This window comes from Hyperolius riggenbachi, chromosome 9 (assembly GCF_040937935.1).
Source record: "Hyperolius riggenbachi isolate aHypRig1 chromosome 9, aHypRig1.pri, whole genome shotgun sequence".
In the NCBI taxonomy this organism is placed as follows: Eukaryota; Metazoa; Chordata; class Amphibia; order Anura; family Hyperoliidae; genus Hyperolius; species Hyperolius riggenbachi.
In genome coordinates, this window is record NC_090654.1 from 19,648,685 (window position 1) to 19,664,611 (window position 15,927).

A 15,927-nucleotide genomic window follows, 5' to 3' on the forward strand; every position below is an offset into this window, starting at 1 on the left:
GCAGAGACACAGTTCCACAGTACAGAGACCTCTGCTGGTGGGCAGAGGGAACTTCAGGAGGATTGCAAAATGTTCTTGATGTGAGAGGGGACATCTGCTGGTGAACAGAGGAAGTCCATGCAACAGTTCACAAATGTCACCAGCAGGAACAGATCATGACACGCTGTAAGGCGAGAGCGCTAACCCCTGCACCACCATGCTGCCTGTGTCTTACCCAATATCCTTAGGAGAGTGTGGAGAGCACTTACATCCCTTACGTGACCCCCTTGTCACTTAATGGGAGGGAAGTCCCTTCCTCCTTAAATTGTATGTCTGCCCACCATATCTAATCAATTTCCGCCCACTTGCGCTAGAGTAAACTTCCGCCCTTTGGCGGCACGTATGTGCGTGGCCCTGCACAGGACATCATTGAGCATGCTGTCGTCATATGTGCGCGGTGACGTCATGTGCGTGGCCACACACATGTGCGCTGCTGAAAGGCGGAAGTTTACTAGGTAGCTGCATTGGGCAGGCCCGCCGCTGGGTGGAAAATCAATTAGATATGGTGGGTGGACAAACGATTTTAATCTTTTTTGTTTGTTGTCATGGTATGTTTGGGATACGTTCCGTACGTTATGGACATATTGAGGTTCTGTGAATGTATATTATTGCCTATATGGATATTTTTTCTCTTTGTTATTTGATTAGTTTGTCCATGGCAATCACCCAAGTAAGGTGTCTTTTGCTCTTTCACTTTTTCTGTAAAAAACAATGTAGTATTGATAAAAAGAAAAACGAAACTGCTATGAACCTCAAATGAATTTAGATACATTTTGTTATCAATATTTTATTTACAAATCTGTTTAATTACATGCTACCGGCACATACGTAATTTACATGATTTCTGCTGACAACAAAAAAGTTTTACAGCACCGATGACGTCATTCACAAAAAATCAACACTGACATCAGGTCTGAAAACCAATATATACAATCAATGGATTAGCTAATATAAATTAACAGTGAGTGCAATGCCTGTCTGCAGCCATTGAATACATATACAGCGCCTGTCCTAAAGCAGTGAATACATATACAATGCCTGTCTGAAAGCAGTGAATACATATACATTGCCTTTCCGCAGCCAGTGAATACATATACATTGCCTTTCCGCAGCCAGTGAATACATATACATTGCCTTTCCGCAGCCAGTGAATACATATACAATGCCTGTCCGCAGCCAGTTAATGCATATAAAATGCCTGTCCGCAGCCAGTGAATACATATACAATGCCTGTCCGCAGCCAGTGAATGCATATAAAATGCCTGTCCGCAGCCAGTGAATACATATACAATGCCTGTCCGCAGCCAGTGAATGCATATAAAATGCCTGTCCGCAGCCAGTGAATGCATATGCAATGCCTGTCAGCAGCCAGTGAATACATATACATGTACAGAACTGCGTTTCAGATTTGTGGTACCCCGACAGCTTGGTTGGATTTATTTGCTTCCCTGGCTCCGCCTCCGAGCCGTTGTTGGATGGGGGAGGTGCTCAACGCAAGCTGCGTACGCGTTCTTCAGGATTCATCGGATGATTGGAGCAGAGCGATCGTCGGTTACAGTTGGACGAAGTTTAACAGTTGCAAATGGATTTGTTCCCCTATAAGAAAAAAAAATAAAATTAAATTAATGTGTCATTCACTCATTCCATCAAACTCAGGCACCCAAAATATACACTGGGCAATGCTAATTAATTGCAGGATTAACATTGTATCCACATTATCAGCAGGGCGCAGGAACCCACATTTTCTGCGTCCATTATTTGCATCTTGCTGTTGCAAGAAGCCAACCTTTGGAGCCAATAGGAGCGGTGGCGTAACAAAACTGGCTGCAGCCCCTAGGCCAGGGCCATTTTTGGGGGCAGGAGGGGTCGCAGCATGAGGGGAGCGCATAGCCACCTACATCGGTGGGGAGGGGGGCCACTCCCCCCCTCACCTCGGACTCTCCCCTCAGAGCTCCCCCTCCAGCATTAAATAGGTGGCAGAAGCGCCGTGTAGGAACACAGGCATACCTCTGTGTTCCACCACCGGAGGTTCCACTCTCTAAGCCTCTGACGCTACTTCCTGTTTATCAGGAAGTAGCGTGTGGCACTTAGAGATCGGACCTCCGTGGTGGAACACAGAGGTATGCCTGTGTTCCGGCCCGCAGCTGCTGCCACCTATTAATGCTTGAGGGGAGAGCCTGAGGTGAGGGGGGAGTGGCCTCCCTCTCCGCCGAAATAGGTGGCCATGCTCTCCCCTCATGCTGCGATCCCACCTGCCCCCAAAACGCCCCAGAGCGGGCCCCAGGGGCAATTTTCGAAGGGGAGCCTGTGATTTCTAGTTACGCCCCTGAATAGGAGCCCTTTATCAAGGCAACATGACTAGTAAATTACAGATCCTGGAGGCACCCAGTAGTGGGCACCACCATGCCCCCAAATTCCTCTGCTTTGCTGCAAATTGCAACTTTTCAAATAGGCGCCCATGGCAGTGTCCTTTTTTCGGTAAGCAGTGTACCCCCTCTTTTTCTTATTTGGCCTACTATACCTTATGTGTATACTCTACAATTGAGTTCTTGGTATGATTGCCTACCCACAGCTACTACCTTAAAGTCATAGGGTGGTGACCCTTCCACCAACTATAAAAAAAAATATATACATATATCCAGGCACATCACCTCTAGTTAGGACATTAAATAAGTTATTAAGGAAAGGGAGGTGCTAAAGGGGGTGTGGCTAGAAAACATCTTATGCTGGTGTATGCGCATGGTGCACATGGACACATAACGTTAGCTCCCTTGTGCGATTAATAAGATGCACTGTCTGTCCCAGGAGATGACGTCAGGATGTGTTCTCCTAATCCATTGATAGGTTTGATGCAATGAATGTGTTTGCATGTCTGCACTATGCATGTTACAGGGCCAGAGTTAGGACACCTATGTTTACCTGGGTACTTCTGCGCAGTATAGGTGACTAGGCATAAGAATGCATTCTTCTGTGAACTAAAACCCCGGCTTTTAACTTAGCTGTAGGGATAACAGTTGTGCCTGGATGAGTGAATCTGTGAATGCATTTGTTTGAACATTTGCATGCGAGAGTGCGAAGGGTTAATAGATTTTTGCTTCCACCAACTATGTCCATTGTGCGATATGAGGGTTGCAAACATTAATGGACAATTTTTAATCATTCTAGTCCAGGTCTTTAGCGTCCCCCAATGTTCCCCAACACAAGAAGATCTTAGCAAACCAGGGACATACTTGACACAGCTGAATCTCTAAAATCACTAAAGAGAAATTTCAGTTTGTGAAGTCACAGCTCATCAAGAACTCTACAGAACATTAAAAAAACATTCCCAAGTTATATCAGCTCTTCAAATTCATTTTACTAAAATATTTTTTTTCATAACCCTTTTTAGGAAATGACATACATTTGCCTCATCTGTCCCTGAAAAAAAAATGTATCTGAGACTCAACTTAAATGTCAGAGTCCCACCAGTGCTTTCTGTACGCCTTCGGATCGCCTAAGACGCCTAGGACAGTGAATCCCTATGGGGGTGATTTAACTACAGTTTTGAGATTTGTATTAAAGCGCAAAAGTGCTGCTGCAGCATTTTCTGAGCGATTGCGCTTGAAGAATGCTGCAAATTTGCATATGCCTTTAAAATCGCTCGGAAAACCGTTTTCCAAAATGTGAACAAATCGTAATTACAAATGCTTAGCTAGTTACTTGTTAGTGGGACGCAGTCCAAAGGCTTTACCAGACGGCATTTACATATCTCCTGCTGTGCTAACAAACATAACCACTGTCACACAGTCCATTGTTCCTGAAGGTGTCTCTGTTCACTTTGGATCCGTCAATCAAGCCGTCTGACTCTCCAAACTCATTAACGGCGGACTGAAGACTGAATTACTGTCACAGTCATTTCTGCTACTGAGGCTTGTGGAATCATACTGTAAAAATGCTGGTGGTAGAGTGTGAATATCACCCAGGAGACAATACAATAAAAAGAGAATCTGTAATGAAAAATAACTGCCCCTGGGGGGTACTTACCTCGGGAAGGGGAAGCCTTTTCAGTAGTGGGCGTGGCTAAACAACGAACAAACCCTGCATTTTCTGCCACAAAAGATCAGTTTTTAAACACTTATTCACGCTACCCTCTTATCAGGGCCGTTTCTTGGGCAGTGCAGGCAGGGCGACCGTCAAATAGAAGAAGGGAGGCGCAGGCAGAAGGACATAACCGCTAGGGAGCTGGTCACGCGTGGTGCAGCCAAATGGAAGATTACCAGCACAATCACCTTCCTTGACTCCTCCTACTGCCTGCGTCAGACGTCAAGTCATCATCACGTCACCACCGCGTGATGACCCCTGATGTCCTGTAGCGGTACTGCAGGCTGTCAGTGCGCGGCGCTCATGGAGGAGTCGGCTTTCCGGGCTCTCTTTGCCTGTGTGATTTCCTGGTCCCTGCTTCCTCCTGGATGACCGGCTGGTCTTTAGTAAGTTGGCTGATCTACTTGTGACCTGTGGCTGTGAGACTGTCCCTAACGGGTAAGGGTTCGTGAGTCCACGGGGGTGGAGGGGAAGGGAGCGCAACTTTTACACCCTCGTCCTGGGTGAAATTTAGCCTAGAAACTGCGCCGCCTATTATAACTTCTGTGGACTGTGTAGACAGTGTGGGATTTAGTTCTACACTTTAGGCCCCCTTTAATCAGTACACTACCCTTCCATTTCATTGACTGAGCTTGTTATTTTCTTTTCTGAACAGTGGCTCGGCTGTTATAAATTAATTTTTGTGTACCTGCTGTAGTTCCTGCCCCGTCGCCCTGTATAGACCTGATATTCCATGCTGTACGTGCTGCTGTATAAATTCGGCTCAGTGGCTGGCCCCCCTACAATCAGCATAAATACAAAATCCACCATGGTTGGTTAGTGCTATGTTTGTACCAATTTGTGCTGCAAAAATAAATATTTGTGCTGCTTTTCCTGAAGAAAATAGTCATTTTTTTCCCGACAATAACATCACCCAGCCCCTGTACAGCAGCCTAAGGACATACATCCAGTATGTTTGGGTAGTGCTGTGCTTGTGCCCATTTGAGCTGCAAAAAACAATTTTATCTTTCGTTGTTTCCAAGATATTCAAGTTTGTTTTTGTTTTTACAAAGGTTTAAGGTTCACTCAGCCCCTCTGCAGCAGAGAAAACTCTGAGTGAACTTTTGACCTTTATAGAAACTTGAATCTCTCAAAAATGTTAAAAGCTAGAATGATGATTTTTCCAGCACAAATGAGCACAAACGCAGCACTACCCGACCATACGAGTTTTATGTCCGTAGACTGTTGTACGGTTGCTGGGTGATACAATTGTCTTGAAAGAAATATTATTTTCAAAATGAAAGCAGCACAAACGTTAATTTTTACAGCACAAATGGGCACTAACCAAACATGATGGATTTTTTTTTGTGCTGATTTGGAGGGGGGGGGGGGGGGGGGGGCATCTTGGAGCTATATATTTCCTATGCTGTCCTGCCTTCAGTCATATCGCATCCTCGTGGGTCTGCATAGATAGTCTCAGATCTCAGTCTGGTATATATGTCAGGCCCGGGGCCGAGTACAATCACGTTTGCGGTGTTTGACAATCACCGGCGATCAGCAAAGTGATATGGCAGCGGAACCCTATGAGAGTGGCTCCACTGCCCAAATCTCCAGTGCTTGCGATCACAGCATCGAGTGCATTACATCAAAGGAATGCAGGCAAAATCGCATTCCCACAAAAAATACTCTGGAACTTGCTGCCAAAATCGCATTGTAAAATCATGATCGATTGCGATTTGTAGTGGGCCCCAGTCCTAATGCAAGCTATGTAGCTGAACCAGTATTTTCATAACACATTCAGTAATTGACTCTCACTTTGGGAAGAGCTCTGCTCGCAGTCCGACCGGAGTTCTTTCCTGGAAATAGAAAATAAAGTGTAAATAAACAGGCAAAAGAATGAAGACAAATCACAAACCAAAAAAATTATAAAGTGGAACCCCCTGTACAACATTCACACTTATTAGACACATATGTTCCATCCAATAGGGCTTACAGCAGTGGGTGGTTACTAGATACTCGATATAAAACACAACTTTCACCTATGCAGCTCCAAACGTGCACAATCTCCCCAAAAACCTAGCGTTTAAAGGAACCTCATCATGTACTGAACTTAATTACATTTCGTGATGACACAAGTCTGTCTCAGGTTTCGGGAAGCCCTTTATCAAGCAAAACACTTTAAAGTGGGATTCTACTCCCTAAACTAAAACTTCATTAAACTACTCTTAGTTACATGAAAGGATTTCCAAGTATTCCCTGTGTGTAAAAAAGCTTACTTTTACTGTAGAGAGCAGCAGAAGCCTGCTTATTGCTTGTCATTGGCAAAGCCAAGATTCTCACTGTACCTGTCTCTCCATTCTGTCCCCTTCCTTTTCTGCTGAAGGAATTTCCCTGTTGCCAGGGCAATTTGTCTGTTCAGCAGCAAGGGGGGCAGAGTGAAGACACAGGCACAGGGAGATTCTTGCCTTTGCCAATGACCCAGAGATAAGCAAGCATCTACTGCTTTCTGCAGCAAAAATACACACAGGGAATACTAGGGAATGCTTTCAAATCTTCTTTTATATAACTAAGAGTATTTACTGAAATTTTAGTTTTGGGAGTATAATTCCACTTAAAGTAGGGCCTATACAATGCAATAGCTTTGGAACGATATGCCTAATTTCCAGTGAATATAATTCAAACAGGTTCAAGGGATATTTTGGGGGTGAGGAACGGTTCCAAACACATCAGGGATTTTCCACGTTGTGCACATTTGGAGGTGGTATGATTGGATTTGTTTTTCCTTACAAACAAATAAAGATTTTCAATATATTATATACACTATTTGCTTCATTCTTGTTGATGGTGGGGTGATCATCATTTGAATTTATATCTACAACTCCCATCTTTATTTTACTGGTCTGGTGTCACTGGGACAGAGGGGCGGATAACCATTCTACAGGTAGCCACACACAATACAGTTTTTGAATGTTTATTTTCAATTTGAGAATAACATTCAATGTTTAGGAAAAAAAATTCCACCAATTATGAAAAAAAAGAATTTTTGAAAACTTGGAAAAAATTGCTTGAGGTTATAAATTGGCAATCTATCCTACAACATTCAATTTCATAATAATTGATCAGAAGAATGAGCCGCTCCTGATCGACTTATATGGATAAAAAACTTAAAATTTTATATAAAAAACAGCTTTTTCTGGACAATTGTTTCATCAAATGATTGTTTTATCACATTTCCATGAAATCAAATCTTTTTCTCGTATTCTGTGTGGCCACCTTTAGACAGATGGCAGGAACAACACTCGGGGACAAGATAAAACTTGTGTCAGGGTTTTCTTTACCTGTAGAGTTTTGAGTAGAGTTTCACTTTAATAAAAACACATGCAACTTAGAGAATAGCAGAATGTAAAGAACGCACCACTGCAAATAGCTGTATAGTCCTAGGAAGGTAACAAAGCGTCATGCAGACACAGGAATGTACTTTAAAGGGAACCTAAACGGAGAAGGATATGGATTTTTCCTTTTAAAATAATACCAGTTGCCTGACTCTCCTGCTGATCCTGTGTCTCTAATACACTTAGCAACAGCCCCTGAACAAGCATGCAGATCAGGTGCCCTGACTGAAGTCAGACTGGATTAGCTGCATGCTTGTTTCAGGTATGTGATTCAGCCACTACTGAAGCCAAAGAGATCAGCAGGACTGACTGACCATCAACTGGTACAGTGGCTGGATAGTGTGCTGGTTAAGGGCTCTGCCTCTAACACAGGAGACCAGGGTTCAGTAGGAGACCTTGGGCAAGAATCCCTAACACTGCTACTGCCTATAGAGCGCACCCTAGTGGCTGCAGCTCTGGCGCTTTGAGTCCGCCAGGAAAGAAACAAAACAAGCAAGCAGCGAAAATTGGGTGAAACATCTGATCTGCTGCATGCTTGTTCAGGGCCCATGCATAAAAACATTAGAGGCAGAGGATCAGCAGGACAGCCAGGCAATGTGCATTTTTAAAAGGAAATAAACATGTCAGCCCCATATACCTCTCACTACAGGTGTGCTTTAGCATTATTGATGTATTTAGTGCTATAATCTTCCACTGTGCTGTACAAAGTAAGTATTAGGGATCATTTGACTATCTATATGTATTTGTCTCTTTGTATTTGTCCCAGTGGGAAATACAATAACAAAAGTTTGCTTTCCTAAAACAGAAAGAATTTGCAATAATTCAGGTTGGAGTGAGCTTGAGATGTCTCCCAGGCACCACTGCTGAATATATGCAAATCAACCATTGTTACCCTTAGAAGCTAAACACACCTCCAGAACCGCTGGAATGCAATGATGTGTCAGCTTGTTAATTTGTACAGAGCCATAATAATCCAACATGCATACAGACTGTTTCAGATTGTTTGATCCTCATCAGTGCATAGCATGGATTAATTTGGCTCTATGGAGTAGGGCTTGTAAATCCGAGAGGCACAGACTAACCAGCAAGCTCATGGTGACCCAGAACTCATTGGAGTGTGTAAGGGACTACAATGGTCCTAAAAGCCCCCTTACTAAGATGTTAAGAAAAGCAAAAGTTTGCTTTCCTAAAACAGAAAGAATTTGCGATAATTCAGGTTGGAGTGAGCTTGAGATGTCTCCCAGGCACCACTGCTGAATATATGCAAATTAACCATTGTACCCTTAGAAGCTAAACACAATACAATGGTGGTGAAAAATGCTAAATAAAAATATTGGCATGCTTGGAAGATCAGATTCTATTCTAGTCAGGCCCGGATTTACCTCACAGGAGCCTGTAGGCACAGATGTCCTGGCACCCCAGACTCCGCCCTCCATGTACCTACAGACCACCACCGAACCGCACTGCAAGCGTGCTGGCTGGTCCAGCTGTCACTTCTCCCTTACTTCCCTTGCCCGTCATAGGTAGCTACAGGTGCTTCTTAAAGGATACCCGAAGTGACATGTGACATGATAAGATAGACATGTGTATGTACAGTCCCTAGCACACAAATAACTAGGCTGTGTTCCTTTTTTTCTTTCTCTGCCTGATAGAGTTAAATATCAGGTATGTAAGTGGCTGACTTAGTCCTGACTCAGACAGGAAGTGACTACAGTGTGACCCTCACTGATAAGAAATCCCCTTTTTATCTCTTTCTTGCTCTCAGAAGCCATTTTCTGCTAGGAAAGTGTTTTATAGTTGGAATTTCTTATCAGTGGCGGGGCACACTGTAGTCACTTCCTGTCTGAGTCAGGACTGAGTCAGCCACTTACATACCTGATATTTAACTCTTTCAAGCAGAGAAAGAAAAAAAAGGAACACAGCCTAGTTATTGTTGTGCTAGGCACTGTACATACCCATGTCTATCTCATCATGTCACATGTCACTTCGGGTATCCTTTAATATATAGGGTAGTTCTGGCTACCTAATACTAAGTGGCTGGAGGTGCCCCAACTATAAGGTAGCTAGAGGTACCCCTGACAGAAGGGAGATCTCGTTAGTGGAATGCCGAGAGCTGGGTGAGTAACCCCTCATTTACACTCTTATTAGGACTCTGCATAGGGAAGCAGGAAGGAAGGCACTAGGGGAGGGGAGTGATCCGCCTTTCCATCATCAAGCGCCTGTAGGCACATGCCTACAGTGCCTTAAATCCGTCCCTGATTCTAGTTATGTTTCTTCATCTGTTGCGGTGAAAGTATCGCTGAAATAAAGGATTTATGTGTTATGAAGATGGGACACTCCTCCTCCCTTTTAAAGCCTGGTACACACTTTCTATAATGATTGGCCAATCCCTGACCAATTTTACGACCTCCATCTAGTATGAGGGTCAACAGATACTGAATACTATGAGCAGATTGTGTAGGTAAACCTCTTATACAACCTGAAGGTGGTAAAATTGGTCAGTGATTGAAAGTGTGCTCCAGTCTTTATGTGGGTGTAACACACTACACAGCACTGTTTATGGTGTCTACGCACATCCAATTTTGATTGGCCAATGATTGCCAATGTTACCACTTCTATGTAGAATGAGACTTCACCTACACAATCTGATCATAGTATTCAAACTCTGTTGGGCCTCCTACTACATGGCAGTGGTAAAATTGGCCAATCACTGACCAATCAAAATTGGATGTGTGTATACACCCTTAGATGCAGAGATAGTAAATGAGTTGCTAATTGGTCTGACTTGCATGCACATTTATTGCAAACTGTATGCAGCTTGGAATCTGGCCAATCAGATGCAGCCCCTGACGATTTTGATTGTCCCCGCGTCCAGTCTGCCTACAATCGGCATCAAATTTGCACAACTTAGCATCACGTCGACCATCTCTCGATGGTCCTAAGGCCCTCACACGGCCCTACGTAAAAACACAGCACACAGCTAACGCCCACACTCTGCAGTGAGTTTTTCCATACACTGTGGTCTGTGTTAGTGGCTTGAAGGGTACCTGAAGTGAAATTTATATTAAAGTCTAATAATATGGTGATGTACCCTTGAGGTTAACTTACCTTCCTACGCTCTTGATTTGCTCCAGCGTCACACTGGTTCTCTGTCCTGCACAATTGTCTGAAAGTCCCTCTGTTTTCAGCCTCGTTCCTGCAGCACAGGCTGTGAATGAGCACACTTTTATCGAGCATGCGTGAGATCACATGCCCAGTAAAAGGAATTGCTTGTGCACAAAGGAGAGAAGGCGTGCACGATCAGCTACTGACGTACATGGATCGTGATCTTGCGAATGCTCAGTAAATGTACGCTCATTCACAGCCAAGTCTGTCTGAGTAACTACGCCTGAAGGGGTCCCATGAAACAAATTTGGGGGGCCCCCTTTCTACAATCATACTCCTGTGCCCAGCAAGGAAGAGGGCCCCAGACTTCTCCCTTCTTACACCAGGTCCTCCGTCCTGTGCTTCCCTGGCACTCAGACCTACAGATCAGTGCAACAGCAGTGAAGAAGCTTACCTATTCTCTGTCAGGTCTCTCCAATGCTCCCGCCACTAGGTGTCCTCTCACCCTTCCTCTCAATCAGTATCAGACTGAGAGGAAGGCAGAGAGGATAGTGACATCTAGTGGCTGCAGTGGGAGCGCCGGAGAGATCGGGCAGAGATGCGGCTGCAATGGCATATTTTACCTATGCCCCACAAGTGAGCGGCCCCACCATTGCTGCCTCGCTGATCTCCATCCAGATCTAAGTGGCATAGCCAGGGGACCACAGAAGGTGTAGGAACAAAGGAAGAAGACTGGCCCCCTCCTCCCCACCACACCCCCCTCGGGAATCACAGGTGCTGCTCCCCCATAAGTACCCCAGTGGTGCCTGTGCTGTGGGAGTTTGTCTGAAGACCTAGGGACTTCTGGAATAATAAGTGAGAAATAGTCCAAACAATGGAGAACTGGAGCTACACTGGAGCAATCCAGGAGTGTACGAAGGTAAGTTAATCTGAAGGGGACACCAACATTTTATTAGACTTTGACCTGAATTATCGATGCAGGCTTGTGTTAAAACCACTCAGTTTTGGCCCTGCATGGGACCCCCAAATGTGTATTGGGGTCTTTTTTAGCTGCTCATTTCCTTGCGCCTCATAATATTTGAGCTCATAACATCGACTTCAGAAGAGTGGTTCAGTGCATTTTGACCAACTGGAACCATTTTTTTAGGACATCTTGGTCCTTGAACCTTCCCCCTCCCCCACATCCACAGTGTGAGGATCCACCATGCAGGGCCTGGTAACGAGGATAACACAGGTCATACTGTTCAACAGTCAGAGCTCTCGTTCTGCATCCACCAGAAGGTTGGCTCTGGGGTCATGGACGTGAGAATGGAGCTAAAGGGACCCTGCTGGGGAGAGAGAGAAGAGGGAGGATGAGCAAGTCCTTCTGGCACACAGGAAGGACAGAGGGAAGGAAAAGGAAGTCAAGATAAAAGGGTTAGTTTACTTAGTTTACATCAGGACTATTCAACTCCAGGTCCAGAGGAGCATATCCATGCCAGGGTTTTTCTAGAGGAGCATATCCATGCCAGGGTTTTGGGTTGACAGAAAAACGGAGAAATGTATTCTACTCCAAAACGTACATGTTGTCTAAATGACTATAGGCCAGTTGCCCTGACATCACTGGTCATGAAAGCATTTGAAAAAAAACGATAATGGCTTATCTAAAATCCATCACAGATCCCCTGCTGGACTCTGTAATTTGCCTATCGGTTTAACAGGTCTGCAGACAATGCTGTACACATGTGTATGCATTATGGACTAGAGCCCCTAGACTCCCCGGGAACCTATGCCAGAATTTTATTTGTGGATTTCAGCTCTGCACTCAATACCATAATACCATCGCTGCTACACAGTAAACTCTCCTGATACCATCTACAAATTGATAACCAATTTCTTGACCGACAGGAGACAGCAGGTTAGATTTGGTGAACACACATCAAGCTCTTTGACAGTCAGGGCGGGTGCACCCAAGGGCTGTGTGCTCTCCCCACTGTTCTACTCACTATACACCAATGACTGCATCTCCACAGATCCATCTGTTAAGGTTTTGAAGTTTGCAGATGATACAACAGAAGTTGGTCTCATACAAAATGGGGGCAAGTCAGCCTACAAGATTTCTTCCTGGTGCAGCAACAACAACAACCTGGAACTTAATCCTCTTAAAACCATGGGGATAATAGTAGACTTTAGGAGATCTTCATCCCAGCACCTCCCCCTAATCATAAATGGATCTACAGTGACACAAACAGAGTCATTAACATTTCTTGGGTCCATAATCTCCAACAACCTAAAATGGGTTAACAATACTGTCCCCATCATCAAGAAAGCACAACAGAGGATGTACCACCTACAGCAGCTGAAAAAGTTTGGTCTACCACAAAAATAAATGGTGCAGTTCTATACTGCAATCATCGAATCCATCATGACATCAACTATGACAGCCTGGTTTGGCTCACTCTCCATATGAGAAAAGGTGAGACTGCAGCGCATCATCATATCAGAAGAAAGATTAATTGGCTGTAGCTTAAATTCCCTGCAGGACCTTTACACTAGCAGGTGCAGAAAGAGAGAAACCAAGATTGCCTCTGAGCTCTCTCACCCTGCTCACTCCATCTTCCAGCGCATGCCTTCAGGACTGAGATATTGGTCAGTTGCAACAAAAACTTTCAGGCACAGGAACAGTTTCTTCCCTTCAGTGGTAGTCATGCTTAAAGCAGAACCACGCTAGAGCAGTTAGGACTGGTACTGGGCACTCTAACCAAAACTGGGGGAAGAAGGGGAGGAAGAGGTACCCCACTTGATTACCTGGTCTCTCCCTGATTGGTATCACCCCTTGGGACTTGGTATGATCTGAAAACCATTCCTCATTGTAAAACAAGTTATACCATCTGCTCAGCAAAGTTTTGGCTTTGAGGTGACTCAGAGAGCTCAGACTATGAGTGGTGTGGGATGAATACCATAACAGCTCGAGATAATGATATGCAGTACTCTCCGCTTTTTAAAGAGCAGGCTAATGCATCCTAACAAAAATTAGCAAATCAGCCACATTTTGCTGTTTCTTATCCCATGGCTGGTGGGAACAGTAATCACAACAATGGAGTAGAAGGAACATGCCTAACATAACACAAGTGCCATAACTATAGGAAACAAAGTAGAGAAAGTGGTGGGGGTAAACAGCTGAGTAGTTCGTAATTAGAAAACGTGGACCGGAGACATATTTTAGTGACTACAGTTAGGGATGGTCAATGGCATGCAAATAATTCACTTAGTTTACATTTTGCTTGCAAATTTCAAACAAACTGTTTGCAGCTAGGAAATGGATCACTCAAACTGGACAGAGCGTTCATGTGATTGGAATAATCAGCAACTCACTGGCCATCTCCGGTAATAGGTCATGGTGGATCATCTTAGAAGGGTCAAGGGTCACTTGCTAGTGTTGAGAGACGCATAGTAGACAAACCCAACAAGATGATTTCTTGGAGGCCTACCTTCACGTTGTTGCCGCTGGGTGGAGGAGGTGGAGGGGCTGGAGCTGGGCCATTTCTTCTTTGGCTGTGTCTGTTGGCGGGTGGCTGGGCATTGTCATCCAGAAGGTCGCTGGCGCTGTGGGCACTCCGTAGCGTTCCAGGCCTACTGCGGAAGGAGCCACAAAGAAACCGTCAATTGCCAAACCAATACACAATGCACTAGTGCTGTTTTTTTCTTTAGCCCAACATGTTTAATTTAACAAGGCCCATAACTTGAAGAATTATTATCTACATAATATTAGTCATGAGATTATTACTGAGGCGCCAGGAAGATTAAAATACACTAAAAAAGTTTTAAAATGGGAGGTAGTGGTGGCCTTACCTACCCAGTGAAGACTCGAATTATCTGGGAAAAAAAAAACTTTATTGTAAACTCTGCAAACAATGCGATGCATTTCGCAGGTGTTTCACCTGCTTCCTCGGGTTAATACCAGGAGTAACTAATACGACCTTTCGGCAGCCACAGCACCTCCGTTACTTATTACTGGAGTTTAATCTGCCTTGGTAAGCCCCACATTTACTGAATTAGGTATGTAGTAAGCTGTGTTACCCATATTTGTTACAAATTGTATATGTGGCTACAAATACCGCTAACAACTGACCACATTGATATATCTATTTACAAATCGTTATAACAGCATCCTTCTCTGATTTCCAAAAATAATTTAAATCTTGCCTAGAACTTTGGGTGGCATCGAACGGCACTACATAAGCTTCTGGGAACCAGCCGGTCCTGTGAAGACAATTAAAAATGGAACATTTAAAGATAATTTTTCATAATTTTTCATCTACAAACAGTGGCAATTTTACCTCTGGTTGGTTGGGGGGTGGTTGGTTGGGGGGTGGAGGGGATGGAGCAGGGCTGGAGGGGGTGGAGGAGGGGTTGGAAGGGGTGGAGGAGGGGTTGGAGGGGAGGGCAGGATGAGTAATGTTGAGGTCAATATGTGCTTTTGATTCTCTGGATTTATAGGGGTTAGCAACCCTAGTTTCACCTCTAAATGAGATAGCTTCACTCTGGGGCCCATATGCAATACACTTTTCTCTTGCGTTCTCTCCCAGGAGATAATTTTTCAAGTTCTTTTTCAAAATAACTTTACTACGCTATGTGAAAAAGTACCAAACAGTAGATGAAAAAGTACTATCAAAATTATATTTAGTATTTTCTCGCTTGCTGGTGGTTTAAAGAGAACCCAAGGTGGGTTTGAAGAATGTTATCTGCATACAGAGGCTGGATCTGCCTATACAGCCCAGCCTCTGTTGCTATCCCAAACCCCCCTAAGGTCCCCCTGCACTCTGCAATCCCTCATAAATCACAGCCACGCTGTGCAAGCTGTGTTTACATCTGTAGTGTCAGTCTCAGCTGCTCCCCCGCCTCCTGCATAGCTCCGGTCCCTGCCCCCGTCCCTTCCCTCCAATCAGCAGGGAGGGAAGGGACGCAGGCAGGGACCGGAGTTCTGCAGGAGGCGGGGAGAGCAGCAGACTGACACTATAGAGATAAACACAGCCCGCTCTGACAAGCTGCTTGTCAGCAGCGCTGGCTGTGATTTATGAGGGATTGCAGAGTGCAGGGGGACCTTAGGGGGGTTTGGGATAGCAACAGAGGCTGGGCTGTATAGGCAGATCCAGCCTCTGTATGCAGATAACATTCTTCAAGCCCACCTCGGGTTCTCTTTAAAGAGACACTGAAACAAAAATATGATATAATGATTAGTATGTGTAGTACAGCTAAGAAATAAAACATTAGGACACAAGTTTAATATTGTTTCCAGTACAGGAAGAGTTAAGAAACACCAGTTGTTATCTATGCAAAAGAGCCATTGAGC

The 15,927-nt window shown here is 44.5% G+C and overlaps 1 protein-coding gene across 3 annotated transcripts in view; it reads right to left on the reverse strand.

The window, feature by feature from the left end:
• Positions 1 to 861: 861 nt before the first annotated feature.
• The window catches only part of BAIAP2L2 (BAR/IMD domain containing adaptor protein 2 like 2), a 93,506-nt gene continuing 78,440 nt past the window's right edge, over positions 862 to 15,927 (reverse strand). For all 3 annotated transcript variants that reach the window (XM_068251404.1, XM_068251403.1, XM_068251402.1), the window contains 4 exons: positions 14,781 to 14,837; positions 14,066 to 14,210; positions 5,914 to 5,954; positions 862 to 1,635 (listed from right to left, as the gene is read on the reverse strand). In XM_068251404.1, coding sequence (XP_068107505.1) covers positions 1,560 to 1,635; positions 5,914 to 5,954; positions 14,066 to 14,210; positions 14,781 to 14,837 — 319 coding nt within the window. In that variant the 3' untranslated portion in view covers positions 862 to 1,559. The remainder of the gene's footprint in view (positions 1,636 to 5,913; positions 5,955 to 14,065; positions 14,211 to 14,780; positions 14,838 to 15,927) is intronic.